Genomic DNA, 12,804 nt, shown 5'->3' on the forward strand with positions numbered 1-12,804 from the left:
GTATGTATACAGTGTGTCTGAAACACGAGGACTCAAGAGTGGTGGTAGATTGAGTCAGACTAACAGATGAAAAGTCATGTACCATTTTACAAAATTCGCAATAGTTATCAAATAATTTATTGAAACGTCTGCGCGAATGAGTGCATAGAGAGTGGTAGGCCGGGCTCCGAATGTATGCTAGGGGCGGGCTCGAGCGGTAAGCCCTGTTCTTTTCCAACATGGAGTTTGTTTACGCCGCGCTTTGCTCCACCTCTCGCTCACCGTTGCTAGTAGATCTGGTATACAAAGCTATCTAACATGCATTCCAAGCCCGGTCTACCGCTCTCTACGCGTTCATTCGCTCAGACGTTTAAATTAATTATTCGACAACTATCGCGAATTTAAAAAGTGGTACATGACTTTTCTTCTTAGTCTAACTCAAACTACTTTCGTATAAAATATATTTTTAAAAATTAATATATAGAAAATGCATGGATATATTCTTTAAGAGTTGTTTTCTATTCTTCAATTATTTGAAACATACTTATATATATATGTAAACATGTATTTCAAATATTATATAACCTAGACAACACAGAACATTCCAACAACATTGCTGCGATGTAGTAATGCTCTCTGTTTGATGAGAATTTATGTGTACTTAGAAGAAATTGATTGCAATATCTTTATAATGAGTGTAGAAATTATACTGTTTCTATAAAATTTTTCTACTGTTGTGTAAATGAAACATTAGTCACGGAAAATGTTGTTTTCTTATGTATATAATTTCTAATAATGATATAGGATCGTGTCAGAAGAGAAATCAATACTGTTATGCAAGAGAATCAGGGAAAACTTACTATGAAATCGCTGCAAGATCTACCATATTTAGAGAGATGCATAAAAGAAGCGTTGCGTTTATACCCTAGTGTTTACTTCATTTCACGAGTTACGAATGAAGAAGTACAATTAAGTATGTAACTGATTAATTCATTCCTGATTAGACATATATTATTAAATTTATTACAATAAATTTATATTTTAAAAGTAACCTTATTTTTCTTATTTTCATAAATACGACGAAAATTTTTTGAAGCAAAATTAACTGTTAATTAAATGCTATTATAATTTATAATACAAAACATTTTTAATGTTTTTATGAGATCAATGAATGAAGATTATTGTAAGAATTTTCCAATTATGCTAATTAATGTATTCAATTTATGTTGCATCACATAGATGTTTACTTTGTAAATTTTAACGAAGTTTTTGATGATTATTTGTTCATTACATTTTTATAAAATATTTTTCAGAATCATATTTGATACCTGCTGGAACAGTGGTGCAACTTAATATTTATGGCGTTCATAGAGATCCTAATTTTTGGCCAAATCCTGAAGTATTTGATCCGGATAGATTTTTACCTGAAAACATTAGAAATCGTCATCCTTACTCGTACATACCATTTAGTGCTGGACCACGTAATTGTATCGGTAAGCTATTTCTCTCGATATTCTTTTATATGATCAGTTTGAAATACATTAAATTGTAGGCCAACGATTTGCTATGCTGGAGATGAAGGCAATGATGTCCCATCTAATACACAATTTCTATCTGGAACCTGTTGATTATTTAAAAGACCTTGTTATAAAAGGTGATTTGGTAATGCGATCTTCTAATCCGATGCGTGTAAAATTTATTCCAGTCGCCTCAAAATAGACATTTGAAGAGAATTTGAATGTTAAGAACTTAATGTCGAATACGTTGCAAAAATAAGAAAATTATTATATGTGGACAGTAATGGACAGAATGGCTGCAACACTTTTGTCTTAATGAGTTTAGGAATGCGTGTTTATAGTCGGGTTTCAAAATCTTTTCCGAGGAGTATTTTACTCGATGGCAATTCCAAAACCATTTTGAGCGTTTCTGATTTATTTGTCGTATAAATTTTTTCTGAGAGAAAATGTATCTATAATATATCTATCTTACATATTTTATATAATAGTTTTAAAATAAATAAATAAATATTTTTCACGTAGTAATATTTAGTGTCTGCTAGAATAGTTGTACATTTGAATATCTAAAAACTCCATAAAGATAAAAATTTTTAGCCAAATTCAAAAACATTTGATCTAGATTGATTTGCCTTAAAAGATTCAAATTGACATCCTTACTCATATTTACAATTGTATTATAATTGAGACAATTTCAAAACCTGGTTTCGGCGTCGAGCTGTTCTTAAATAAATCTCTGAAGAGTGATTGAATTGATGACGCAAACTATATTAGTCAGCTAGGACTTATGATAATTTCATTGAGAGTTTGCGAGGACTCGGAACTGATATGCGAGTCAGCTAGGACTGAGAAATTGAGAGGCAAATCAGCTAAGATTCAAACTGTTGACGAGCGTAGACTCAAATAAACTATAAGATAAGTCAGTCAAGGCTCATAACAAAAGGCGAGTCAGCCGAGACTCGTAGCAAATAAAATTGTAAGAAGAGTCAGCGAGGACTCAACTGAACGTCGAGACAGCAAGGACTCAGAATTCGAGAGAGACAGCTAGGACTCACAGCTAGGCCTTACCGCTTATCCTGACAACGGTCGTAGAAAGTTTGCAAGTGGCGAATCAAAACTTCCCTGCGAATCCTTTAAAGTCCAATTATAGCCTCCTGAGAATTATTGTCTGCCCTCGACCTTCTTCTATCTCGAATTTTAACTCGAGCTCTTACCAAAAAAGTAAGAAGAAACCTTATTTCATACTTGAAAAAGACCTCAAGTGACACTTTTTTATATCTAGAATCTAAATAACTCTAAAGAACTCGTTGCCAAGTCAACGAAATAAACTCTCTTTCCTTGCTTTCTTGATCGAACTCCATCGATTCTTTCTAGGACTTGCGATTTGCGTCGGTAACGTCAACTATTTTCATAACAACCATTCTCTATTGGACCATAAACCGTGTCGATCAGTTGTGGTTTTCGATATCTTCTTATATGAACTGTTTCAGATATACATATAACAAGGTGTAGGCAAACTGTTCGCTTTGCTGGGGATGAAAGCAATAATAGCCTCTCTAGTATATAATTTCCACTTAGAGCTTATTTACTATTTGAAATTTTTTCGGATAGAAATTAATTTGGTGTTGCGCCCTACTTATCCACTTTGTTTAAAGATTTGTCCCTATTATAAAATACATGTAGCTCTTTGAAGCAAATGTACGTGTTTCAAGGACGTAAAAGACGACAGCGTAGCAAAATTAAACAATTAAGTGTTAAACAACGTTATAAATGGTTTTATAAATATATATACCAATGCGCTTGCATAAAATAAATAATAAAGATTGAATCAAGCAAAGTTATGTTGTTGTATGCTATGTTACATGTGATATTTGTTGAAATAAGTTGCACTCCGTACATTTTTCAAAAAAAAAAGATGGTTGGACTTTCAATTAGTCGGTATGATAAACTACACGTTAAAATAAATTATTCTACGAAATAAACATATGGTATTTACGTGTTATTTATGCGTCTTTATATGAAAATTATTTCAACCTTTTCTTTCCTACTTATAAAACCGTATACATGTTATTATCAGGTAAGACTGGATATCGTTGCTTTACAAATGAATCAATATTTGTGCTGACTTGACTGTCGAAAAATACACGAAGAAAATGACGAAAAGCTGTACTAATAAATTTATAGAAATGTATAATATCTAGAAATCATTATCATTTTTGTAAGTTGTTTTATGCTAATGCGAAGGTGATCTACTTACGATTTATTAATTATTACAAAAAACTGATCGATCTCGATTTAACACAAATAAAAGTTCACAGCTTATATAATAATGCACATTTTGTGCTGATTACAGTGTAGTTTTTCCTAGAGGGACACTCTTGAGATACGACATTACATACGCAATCGACAGCTGTCGTGACGAAGCCTTAGAAATTGGCGTCAATAAGTTTTCTATATATCATATAATATAAGAGTTGTTTCTTAAGTCGCTGACATCGACTTGTTGGACGATTCTTAATTTGCTGAAATTTCAGTCATCGAGGGTGTTATCGAGTCAGATATTTATTGATCTTTTTAAGAAACTAATCTATCGTACGATTTTACATCACTTAATTTGATAATTTCTTTAGCTTTTATTGCAGAACGAAATAAGCATTGACATATTGACCTGCATATGTAAGTCTACAAACGTGCTCTTCAAACATCTTGAATCACATATTATTGAACTACGCCATATCAAACATGGAATAAAGAAGTTAACTATTTCCATAATATTAATTTATATTCATAGAAGTTAAACTTTTAATTTAATTCAATGCTGACAATTGTTTCACCATTTGCCATTATATTTTTGGATATCTACATGTACTGATGTGTACTTCACCGTTATTTGAATATTAATGCGTAATTTGCAAAGGCAAGATAATATTGATTAAGAATTTCTCCTTTCGTTTCTTTTAACTCATGTGTTACTGTAGATGACCAAGTTAGATCCAAACGTGCAATTTTTATATTAATTGATAAACAAACATGAAAGTTTATAAACCCATCCAGAAAATAATTTATATTATTTAAATAAATGAGATACGTTCAAATCGTGTTTCTGTAAATCTACAATATTTTTATTTATTTCTACTAGTATAAATTAATCAAATACTTTCTAGAATTAAGATTTAAGAAACAATTCTTATAAATAAAATATTTGTTAGATTTAAAAAATAGATATTAAACCCTCTTAACGATTCCATTTTCAGTCAAATAAAATTTTGGTTGTAATAAAGAAGTCATTTCTTTAAAATAAAATAAAAGTAACATCAAAATTCAGCGAAAATGTGGTTGATTGAAAGAAACTTTTTCCGGGTGTACTGATATCTTTTAATGACTGAGGACTTATTTTTATAATTCGATTTATAAAAATGCATAAAATCAATTATTCCACATTTAATAGCACGAACAGGGTAGTTCATTACTTGATTTAGGTGAGACGCCCAAGATAGAACATATCTGTAGACGTAAATGTAAAGGTCAGTAAATCAATACTTACTTTGTTCTAAGATATTCAGAAATTGTTAAGAAATTTTATTACAAGCGATATTTTTTAATTTAAGCCTAAACTCTTCTCTTTAAATTATACAAACTATTTGATTAATATGTAATTTCTTTTGATTCAAAGTTCATCGTCAGCTGATACAAAGGTTGAAAATGTGAATATGTTACATGAATTTTTTATTGAGATTGGACTATTAAATGGCCGAGAAAAAGATTTACGCATATTTTATCTTAATAACTATTAATCCCTTTTATCTCAACGTACATTATTATCTGTGTTGCTCATAAGAATTGTGAGCATAAATAGAATAAATGTTGATATCAAAGGTTAAATTGATTTTTAATAATAAAAATAATCAATGACCTAAGGCCAATATTTTTATGAGCTAGAACCGATTTATTACCAACTTGCTATAAATTATAAAATTGTCACAATAACTATAGCCTAGAGAGACGCAACTAACTAAAAATTAGATTATAAATAATGACGAATAAATAAATAAATAAATTTTCAACGAAAAAAAATAATAATATAAATGACGTATAAATTGTCAACGAATAAAATTACAAAGTATAAATAAAGACGGACGTTTCGACTATACTTACATTAGTCATCCTCAGCGATAATATGATTTTTAATATTTCTTTGTTTAGATCTAAAAAGTTTCGATTCAGCTTGAGTGAGATGATAAAGTTCAACCAGACGATTATAAAACTTATGACGGGAACGAGTTAAAAGGAGAGTCATTGTAAGTGCTTCGTCATTTGTTGAGTGTAAGCGAGTGCTGAGAAAATATTAGTTTGCAACAAAATAACCCAATAACTCTATATAGTGTCGCGGACAAAAATCTTACAAGTTTCCTAGACTTTTCTTTTTTGAACGCTCGCGTAGAACGTTCTGTTTACAGATAGAACTACGACAGGGTAACGTGGCTAAGGGACACGTAGTTGCGGGCCTAGATACCATAGATTTGTAAATAAATAAATCTTCTCGCTTCTACTAGATTAAGTCCCAAATGGTGGGAGGCTCCAGCAGAGGAGGTTCTCGCCATTTTAGGGTATAAATAAAAGTCCCAAACGCCATAGGGCCAGAGAGGGAGAGAGAGAGGTGAGAGAAAGACAGATAATCCGACAAGCAGTTAATATTTGATACTCGGCGCACGTTTTTTAGAAATTCACCATTCAACATTCACTATTCGACACAAATAAAGGTTACAACACCGTAAAAAATCTTCCATATATTACCACGACTCCTATCGTGATCACCAGAAGTGTAGCAAACATAACCTCTATCTCCCTCTCTCTCAGAGAATAGCCACGATAAGTCATATAATGCCCAAAAAGGGAGGTATCCGAGTTCAACTAAAACGCCTCAAGTACCAAATTACGAAAGCATTAACATCTGGTCAAGACCCTACCTCCCTCTTCCTTCTAGTAAGCGAATTCGAATCTGGTTTCCCGTATAAAACACAAGTTCGGGAAAAATTTAACCTTGTTTTCATCCATTTTGTGATCAATTATCCAGATTATAAGAACATTCCAAAGTCAGATCCTCTTTGCGAGGTTCACAAAATGCGCTTTCTTTCCGGGCAGAGAATAAAATCTATTATCTTTACTATTTGTCATTATTAATTTTTGCAATGGAATTCAATCCCCGGTTAAGAACTTAACTCTGTTGATCGAAAAACGGACGTAACGAATGCTTTTATCAATCCGTGAAAATAGTAACAAAAATATTTATTGAGCATGATTACTGGTTTATTTAAACAGATTGTAAACTAATATTTTTCAATCACATAAGAATTACAAACATTCTGAAAACATTTAAGACAACAAATGTCTTACGACGTAAATAAATGTGATTAACAGGGAGAAAGACCAATTAAACATTTCTGTTAGGATTTACACAACTGTAATAAAATTCATATATACTTTTAATGGAAATCTAGAAAGAATACGTTTATTACTTTGTCATCTTTTTCATTAATGCATTTCAGCACATGCTTTATTTCTTAACCACCAATGTTTAGATAAATTTATCAAACGATGAGATTAATTAAAAACAAATATAAGATATTTTGTGATATGTGCAATCTCCAGTGGTTAAAGGATCACAGGACTGAACAGAACTAGACCTGATTAAAACTGTCATTACAAGAAGGATGTTTACTACATTGTTAGCACTCGGTGTCATTGTGTATTTGTTACTTTATTTTTACGTACAATATGGGCGAGATGGGCAACTTATCAATAATATACCAGGCCCATCAGGTTATCCAATTATTGGTCATATACACCTATTTGCATTTTCTTCATCAGGTAAGGTAAAATTCTTAATACATATCCATAAAGTATGTAATTCTACATTGTGCAACTATTAAGATTATTGCGTATTTGTTTATAACTATGATACAAAATATTCTCAAGAACATAAGTTTTTAAATATTCTATTATGATATTGATTTTCTTATCTGTTTCTAATATATCTGACAATGAGTGTTAAAACCGGCTGTAAATATTAATATGAAAAATATTAAGTAAAGTTGATTAATATGTTCTTTGTATGTATACTTGAAACACATGCTTTTTTTAGAGGAACTGTGGAAGACTTACGCGGAAATAACTGCCCAGTATTCTATTTTAAAAGTATGGGTATTCTTGTCGTCTGTGGTATCAATCCGCCATCCCGATGATCTGGAGGTAATAGAGAATATAACAAAAATTAAATTTTCTATATGTGTATTATTGACAAATTAAAAATTGAAATATTTTTCGTTTATTTAAAAAAATACTCACTAAACCGTTATTTTAAAGATAATAAAATAAGACATTTTAGATAAATAAATTAATAATCTGTATTATAATTTTTAAGTTAAACATAATTTTATTTAACATTTTCTAAAATTTTCTAGGTAATACTAAGTAGCACAAACTATATCGAGAAGAGTAAAATATATGATATAATACATCCTTGGTTGCAGACGGGTCTTCTCACTAGTGGAGGTAGCGTAATTATAATTATATGTATACATATAAGTGTTACAGAGTTCTTTATACCATATTATGCCCTTCTAACCATTACGATTTTAATTTAACCCTAGAATCCGACACGTCGAAAAGTTACGTAAACTCTAAACATGGGTAAATTTTACCCAGCGCATTTTCATTTGCTAATAACTCTCGGAAAAATGGTCGAAATTCAATGTTTTTTTTTAAATCGTTGTAGAAAACATCGAGGAAGATAATTATGCTAACAGTTTTGCGGTTAAATAAAGTTGAAGAAAATTATACTCAAAAAACAAAATACATGTTTCTTCAAAATTCGCTTTTCTCTAAAAAATTAATAACTTTTTAACTATAACAGATAAAGCAATGAGGCAAACGCGATTTTAAAGAAGAAGGTTAATTCTTTGAGAAAATCTAGGAGCAGATCGCTGGTTATTAAAAAGACTATATTTTTTACAAAAGGAAAATAGGTCTGTTCGAACAAGATATGGATGGGACTTTTTATGGGTTTATTTACTTAATAACTCTATTTTCCTTTTCAAAATTATTTTATTATAAGAAAATGTATTATTATGTATTATTTGTTATTTATAAATAATGTCACTTCTATTGCATAATGTATATAATAAATATACTTATTTGATACAATTATAACCTCTAAAGCACATTTATCATACATCAGCAACCAAGTTTTCAATAAAAACTAGAAAGAAAGATAAATCTTATTACAAACAAGAAAAAATTAAAAATGAATTTTCCAACGTAAACCCTAAACATGGGTAAAATTTACCCGAACGAAATTTTGCTGTCTTCCCTGTCGAAAACGGTCAGGTGAGAAAACAGCTGAGTTATGCCTTCCAATAAAGGAATTAGTTAACTAATTTTGGCCCTAGTATAGTACTGCCAACTCCTCATATTTTCAGAGCGGTAACGTTCGAAAAGTTGGTCTGGGTAAATTTTACCCATGTGTCGGGTTCTAGGGTTAATAAACATTGACAATGAAGTTCATATTAAAATTTTTCTTTAAATGATAAAACTGGTATACAAATTCTTCATTATAAATTAGTAATTTTGACAACTATCTAAGATGTAGACATAAATGCAAGTGCAGTTGTTCTGAAAATTAATTTTGCCACAGTCTATTATGAAAAATGGTCAAACCTTTGAATTTGTGATATTTTACTGTAAATATCTTTTATTAAAGTTTATTAAAGTTTATATTACATATGTTTCTTCTGGTTATTGTTGTTCTAATTGTATAATAATAATTAGAATTAAATAAGTCAGGACTAGAAAGAAAGATTCTAGTGTCATTGGAAAAAATTAAAATTTACATAGAATGTTTGATGTAAACGTGACCAACTGAAAGATGAATGTATAATAGATTGAGTTAAATTCAAAAAAGTGATGTACTCATTTTGTATGTACCAGTGTGAAATTACTTTTTGTACGTACTATTTTGTAAAATTTGCAATAGTAATCGAGTAATACAAAACTTTCTGAACGAATGAGCGTATGAGGAGTGATAGACTGAACTCGACACGCGTGTAAAAGTATTTACTTTCATACATCTTTTACGATCCGATTAGCAAGGGGCAAGCGACGATTGTGAGTCGCTCATTGCTCGCCATTCATTCCCCGTCTATCGCAGTATAGAAATAAACTTTTTGCATGCGTGCCGACTCCGGCCTACAGTTTCAAATGCGTTCGTTCGTTCAAGCGTTTGAATTAATTACTCAGTAACTATTGCGACTTTAACAAAACATGTCACATAAGTTCTACTTCTCAGTTTATTCCAATGTCTCACCATCTATCGGTTATCACTACTAAGGTTTTATCCTGTATAAGGTAAAACATTACTATTGGGATAAGAACAGCGATACAAGAGTAGTGGTATTATGATAAGAACACTGATATAACGCTATAAATGAGATTTTTGTTTATACGTTTGTGAATAAATGTTATTGTACATTTCTTAAAATTAGTACGCAAAGAAAACCAATTTCACATAAAATTAATATTAAGTAGCATAACTTAGTTATTAATATTATATATGAAAGAGACAGTTTTCGTAGCGTTTATAAACATTATGTGCTCACCCTTAATAGTATTATGCATTTATGTATCATCTTCTTGTTGTTTTAGGGGCTAAGTGGCATACACGGCGAAAAATATTAACTCCCACGTTCCATTTTAACATATTGCAAAAATTTGTTGAGATTTTAATCGAAGAAAGTGAGAGCATGACAAAGTCTTTGAAAAAAAAAGGGGGCACAGTGGTAAAAGATTTAATGCCATTCCTTAGTGAACATACGCTTAATGCAATATGCGGTATTATATTTTATTTACAACTATTTACATTTATTGATTATTTTGTCTTGAATAAGATAATAAATAAAAGTGATATAAATTTGTTATAAAATTATTAATGTCCCAACAAATTAAAGTTATTTTTACCATGGTATTTTTGAAATATATGATTATACATTACAATTATATAAATTTTTGTAGAAACTGCCATGGGCATCTCTTTACAAGGAATGGGATCATTTCAGCAACGGTATCGAAACGCAGTTCATCAGATGTGCCAACTTGTAATTTATAGGTAATTTATAAATATAGATAACTGCGATTTATCTGTGAATGGTTTAACAAATAAATTAACATTAAATATCATCTAAGGATAAATAACTGTCGAACATAAAACATCATTCAAATTAACAATCTGGTAGGTTGCACATCATCTGTCAAATTGATTGCATTAAAATAAATTCTATTTACACTTTAAGTGCCAAAAGCAAAGTGACATTAATTGGTGTAACATTAATAGTGACAAAATGATTTCCAAATTAAAATAGCCATTATTATATTTTTTAACGTTACTTTTATAACTTTATAAAGTTAAATTAAAACAAATCAAAATAATAAAATTCAAAGACACGCCACCTTTAATATAAAGATATTTAATTAAGATAAACGTTACGTTAATTAAAGGTCATGCGTATGTTTTAAATATCTTTTTATTTAAATTTTTTACAATTATTACATGCTGTTTTCTGCGATTTCTTAATTAATAATTGGTAATTATATATTATCGTTAAAGGGAAATATTTTTATGATTTAGATTAATGAGGCCTTGGTTGTACCTCAATTGGATATTCTCGTTAACGCCAACAGGTAGAAAGCAACTAAAGGTCTTGAACATATTGCACACATTTACTGAAAAAGTATGTATAAATGATCTGTGCTTTAATAATACTTATGGACATTTTATTTCGTAAATAAGTAAAAATGCTGTAATATTTGGAAAATAATGAAGTAAATTGTAAACGTTGGCAAATACATATGTATATAGTATTTCCACAACCAATAAAAATAAAATTAATGTTGGGTATGAACAGATTATTGCAGAAAGAAAAAGTTATCTTAAACTCACCAATGGGCAATACTTGAAAAACATTAACAATGATGTAGAAGAAGATGATGCCGAAATTAAAGGAAGTATGTAGTGTAATCCAATACTATTTTAAATGTCTTAAGTTCATCTTATATTTAATCGTCATCTCATATTAAAAATTATTGTTGCATTGAAATTGAAATTTTATCACTGTTACATTATGAATCAAAATATGACAAAATCGTGATTTAAATTAATTCAATATTTTTAACGTTAATTGGAATTTTAATTTAACAGATTTTTTGAAAAGTAACACATAAAATTGTACTTTAAAATTAGCATTTACATGCTTATACAATTTAATTTAGCTCGAAAAAAGCGGCTTGCAATGTTGGATCTTTTAATACTGGCGTCTGAAGAGGGTCTTCTAACTGATTCAGATATTAAAGAAGAAGTTGATACATTTGTATTTGAGGTATGTACTTATAAGTTTACTTCTTTTTTTACCGTTGAATTAGATGTATGTCGATATAAGGAATGTGATTCTAGGGTCATGATACTATAGCGACGGCTCTATGTTATGCTTTATCATTATTGGCTGAACACAAGGACATTCAGGTATTTGCCTTAAGTGAGAACATAGTGATTAAAAGAAAATATTAAATAATCCTTTCAACTCAACAAACTATCTACTAAAGGTAGTTATTTAATGGGTAATTATGCATAAAAGGGGCCTCCTCTCCGATTTGCTTTATTTTTAAATATGTTGTTGGGGATGTCTTCCCGAGTCATTTCATATATATGTATATAAGGGCCGGACTCAAATAGTTTCGGAGATACAGGCTGAGAAAGGATACAAATAATAAATATATGGTAATTCTTCAGTATAGCTGCTCCACCTCCAAAATCAATCAAATTGGTCTCATTCGACGCGTTTTTCGACGAGAAACAACTTTTTCCTCAGACAAAATCGTTGCTCTGCCCTGCGAAGCGAGATATTAATTGTTAAATTTGACAACTTTTAGAGTTAGGAAATCTGTCATACCGACGAAATGTAGCGACACAACATGGGTTTTCGACTTTCCACGTGAAGCGAGATCCACTCCACACCTCTGACATAGGGTGGGTAGGGTTATTTTTAACGAAGTGGAGTCCCCCCGAAGGGGGGGCGGAACATACTGTCTCCACGCATACATTTTTCTACCTACATATAAGTCACTCCCCTCCACCAAAAGTAGATGGAAAAATGTATGCGTGAAGACAGTGTGTTCCGCCCCCCCTTTGGGGGGATCTCCACTTCGTTAAAAATAACCCTACCCACCCTATGTCAGAGGTGTGGAGTGGATCTCGCTTCACGTG

At 30.6% G+C, this 12,804-nt stretch overlaps 2 protein-coding genes across 15 annotated transcripts in view; both read left to right on the plus strand.

The window, feature by feature from the left end:
• LOC105560222 (cytochrome P450 4C1-like) overlaps nt 1–1,779 on the plus strand; it is a 10,023-nt gene extending 8,244 nt beyond the window's left edge. For all 5 annotated transcript variants that reach the window (XM_012009145.1, XM_012009143.1, XM_012009142.1 and 2 more), the window contains 3 exons: nt 784–952; nt 1,293–1,472; nt 1,532–1,779. In XM_012009145.1, the coding sequence (XP_011864535.1) occupies nt 784–952; nt 1,293–1,472; nt 1,532–1,698 (516 nt within the window). In that variant the 3' untranslated portion in view covers nt 1,699–1,779. The remainder of the gene's footprint in view (nt 1–783; nt 953–1,292; nt 1,473–1,531) is intronic.
• A 3,965-nt stretch (nt 1,780–5,744) lies between these two features.
• Nucleotides 5,745–12,132, plus strand: LOC105560221 (cytochrome P450 4C1-like). Of its 10 annotated transcripts, none has more exons than XM_012009134.1 (11): nt 5,775–5,816; nt 5,951–6,015; nt 7,143–7,361; nt 7,636–7,742; nt 7,955–8,045; nt 10,194–10,379; nt 10,560–10,653; nt 11,173–11,275; nt 11,450–11,549; nt 11,814–11,920; nt 11,995–12,132. In XM_012009134.1, the coding sequence occupies exons 3-11, from the start codon at nt 7,205–7,207 to the stop codon at nt 12,106–12,108; spliced, it is 1,059 nt and encodes a 352-aa protein (XP_011864524.1). In that variant the 5' UTR covers nt 5,775–5,816; nt 5,951–6,015; nt 7,143–7,204; the 3' UTR covers nt 12,109–12,132. The 10 variants fall into 10 exon arrangements, with proteins under 10 accessions (XP_011864530.1, XP_011864528.1, XP_011864524.1 ...); XM_012009141.1 differs by having other exon boundaries at nt 7,152–7,361; XM_012009140.1 differs by lacking the exon at nt 5,951–6,015 and having other exon boundaries at nt 5,745–5,791.
• The last annotated feature ends 672 nt before the right edge of the window (nt 12,133–12,804 follow it).

This window comes from Vollenhovia emeryi, unplaced genomic scaffold (assembly GCF_000949405.1).
Source record: "Vollenhovia emeryi isolate VEMERY1.0 unplaced genomic scaffold, V.emery_V1.0 DF939236.1, whole genome shotgun sequence".
NCBI classification, from domain to species: Eukaryota; Metazoa; Arthropoda; class Insecta; order Hymenoptera; family Formicidae; genus Vollenhovia; species Vollenhovia emeryi.

Coding starts and splice junctions, on each gene's coding strand:
- LOC105560221 (XM_012009140.1), top strand. CDS start 7,205: ATGTTTACTACATTGTTAGCACTCGGTGTCATTGTGTATTTGTTACTT. Junction 10,654..11,172: donor TGCCAACTTGTAATTTATAG/GTAATTTATAAA, acceptor TTTATGATTTAG/ATTAATGAGGCCTTGGTTGT. Junction 11,276..11,449: donor TGCACACATTTACTGAAAAA/GTATGTATAAAT, acceptor GGGTATGAACAG/ATTATTGCAGAAAGAAAAAG.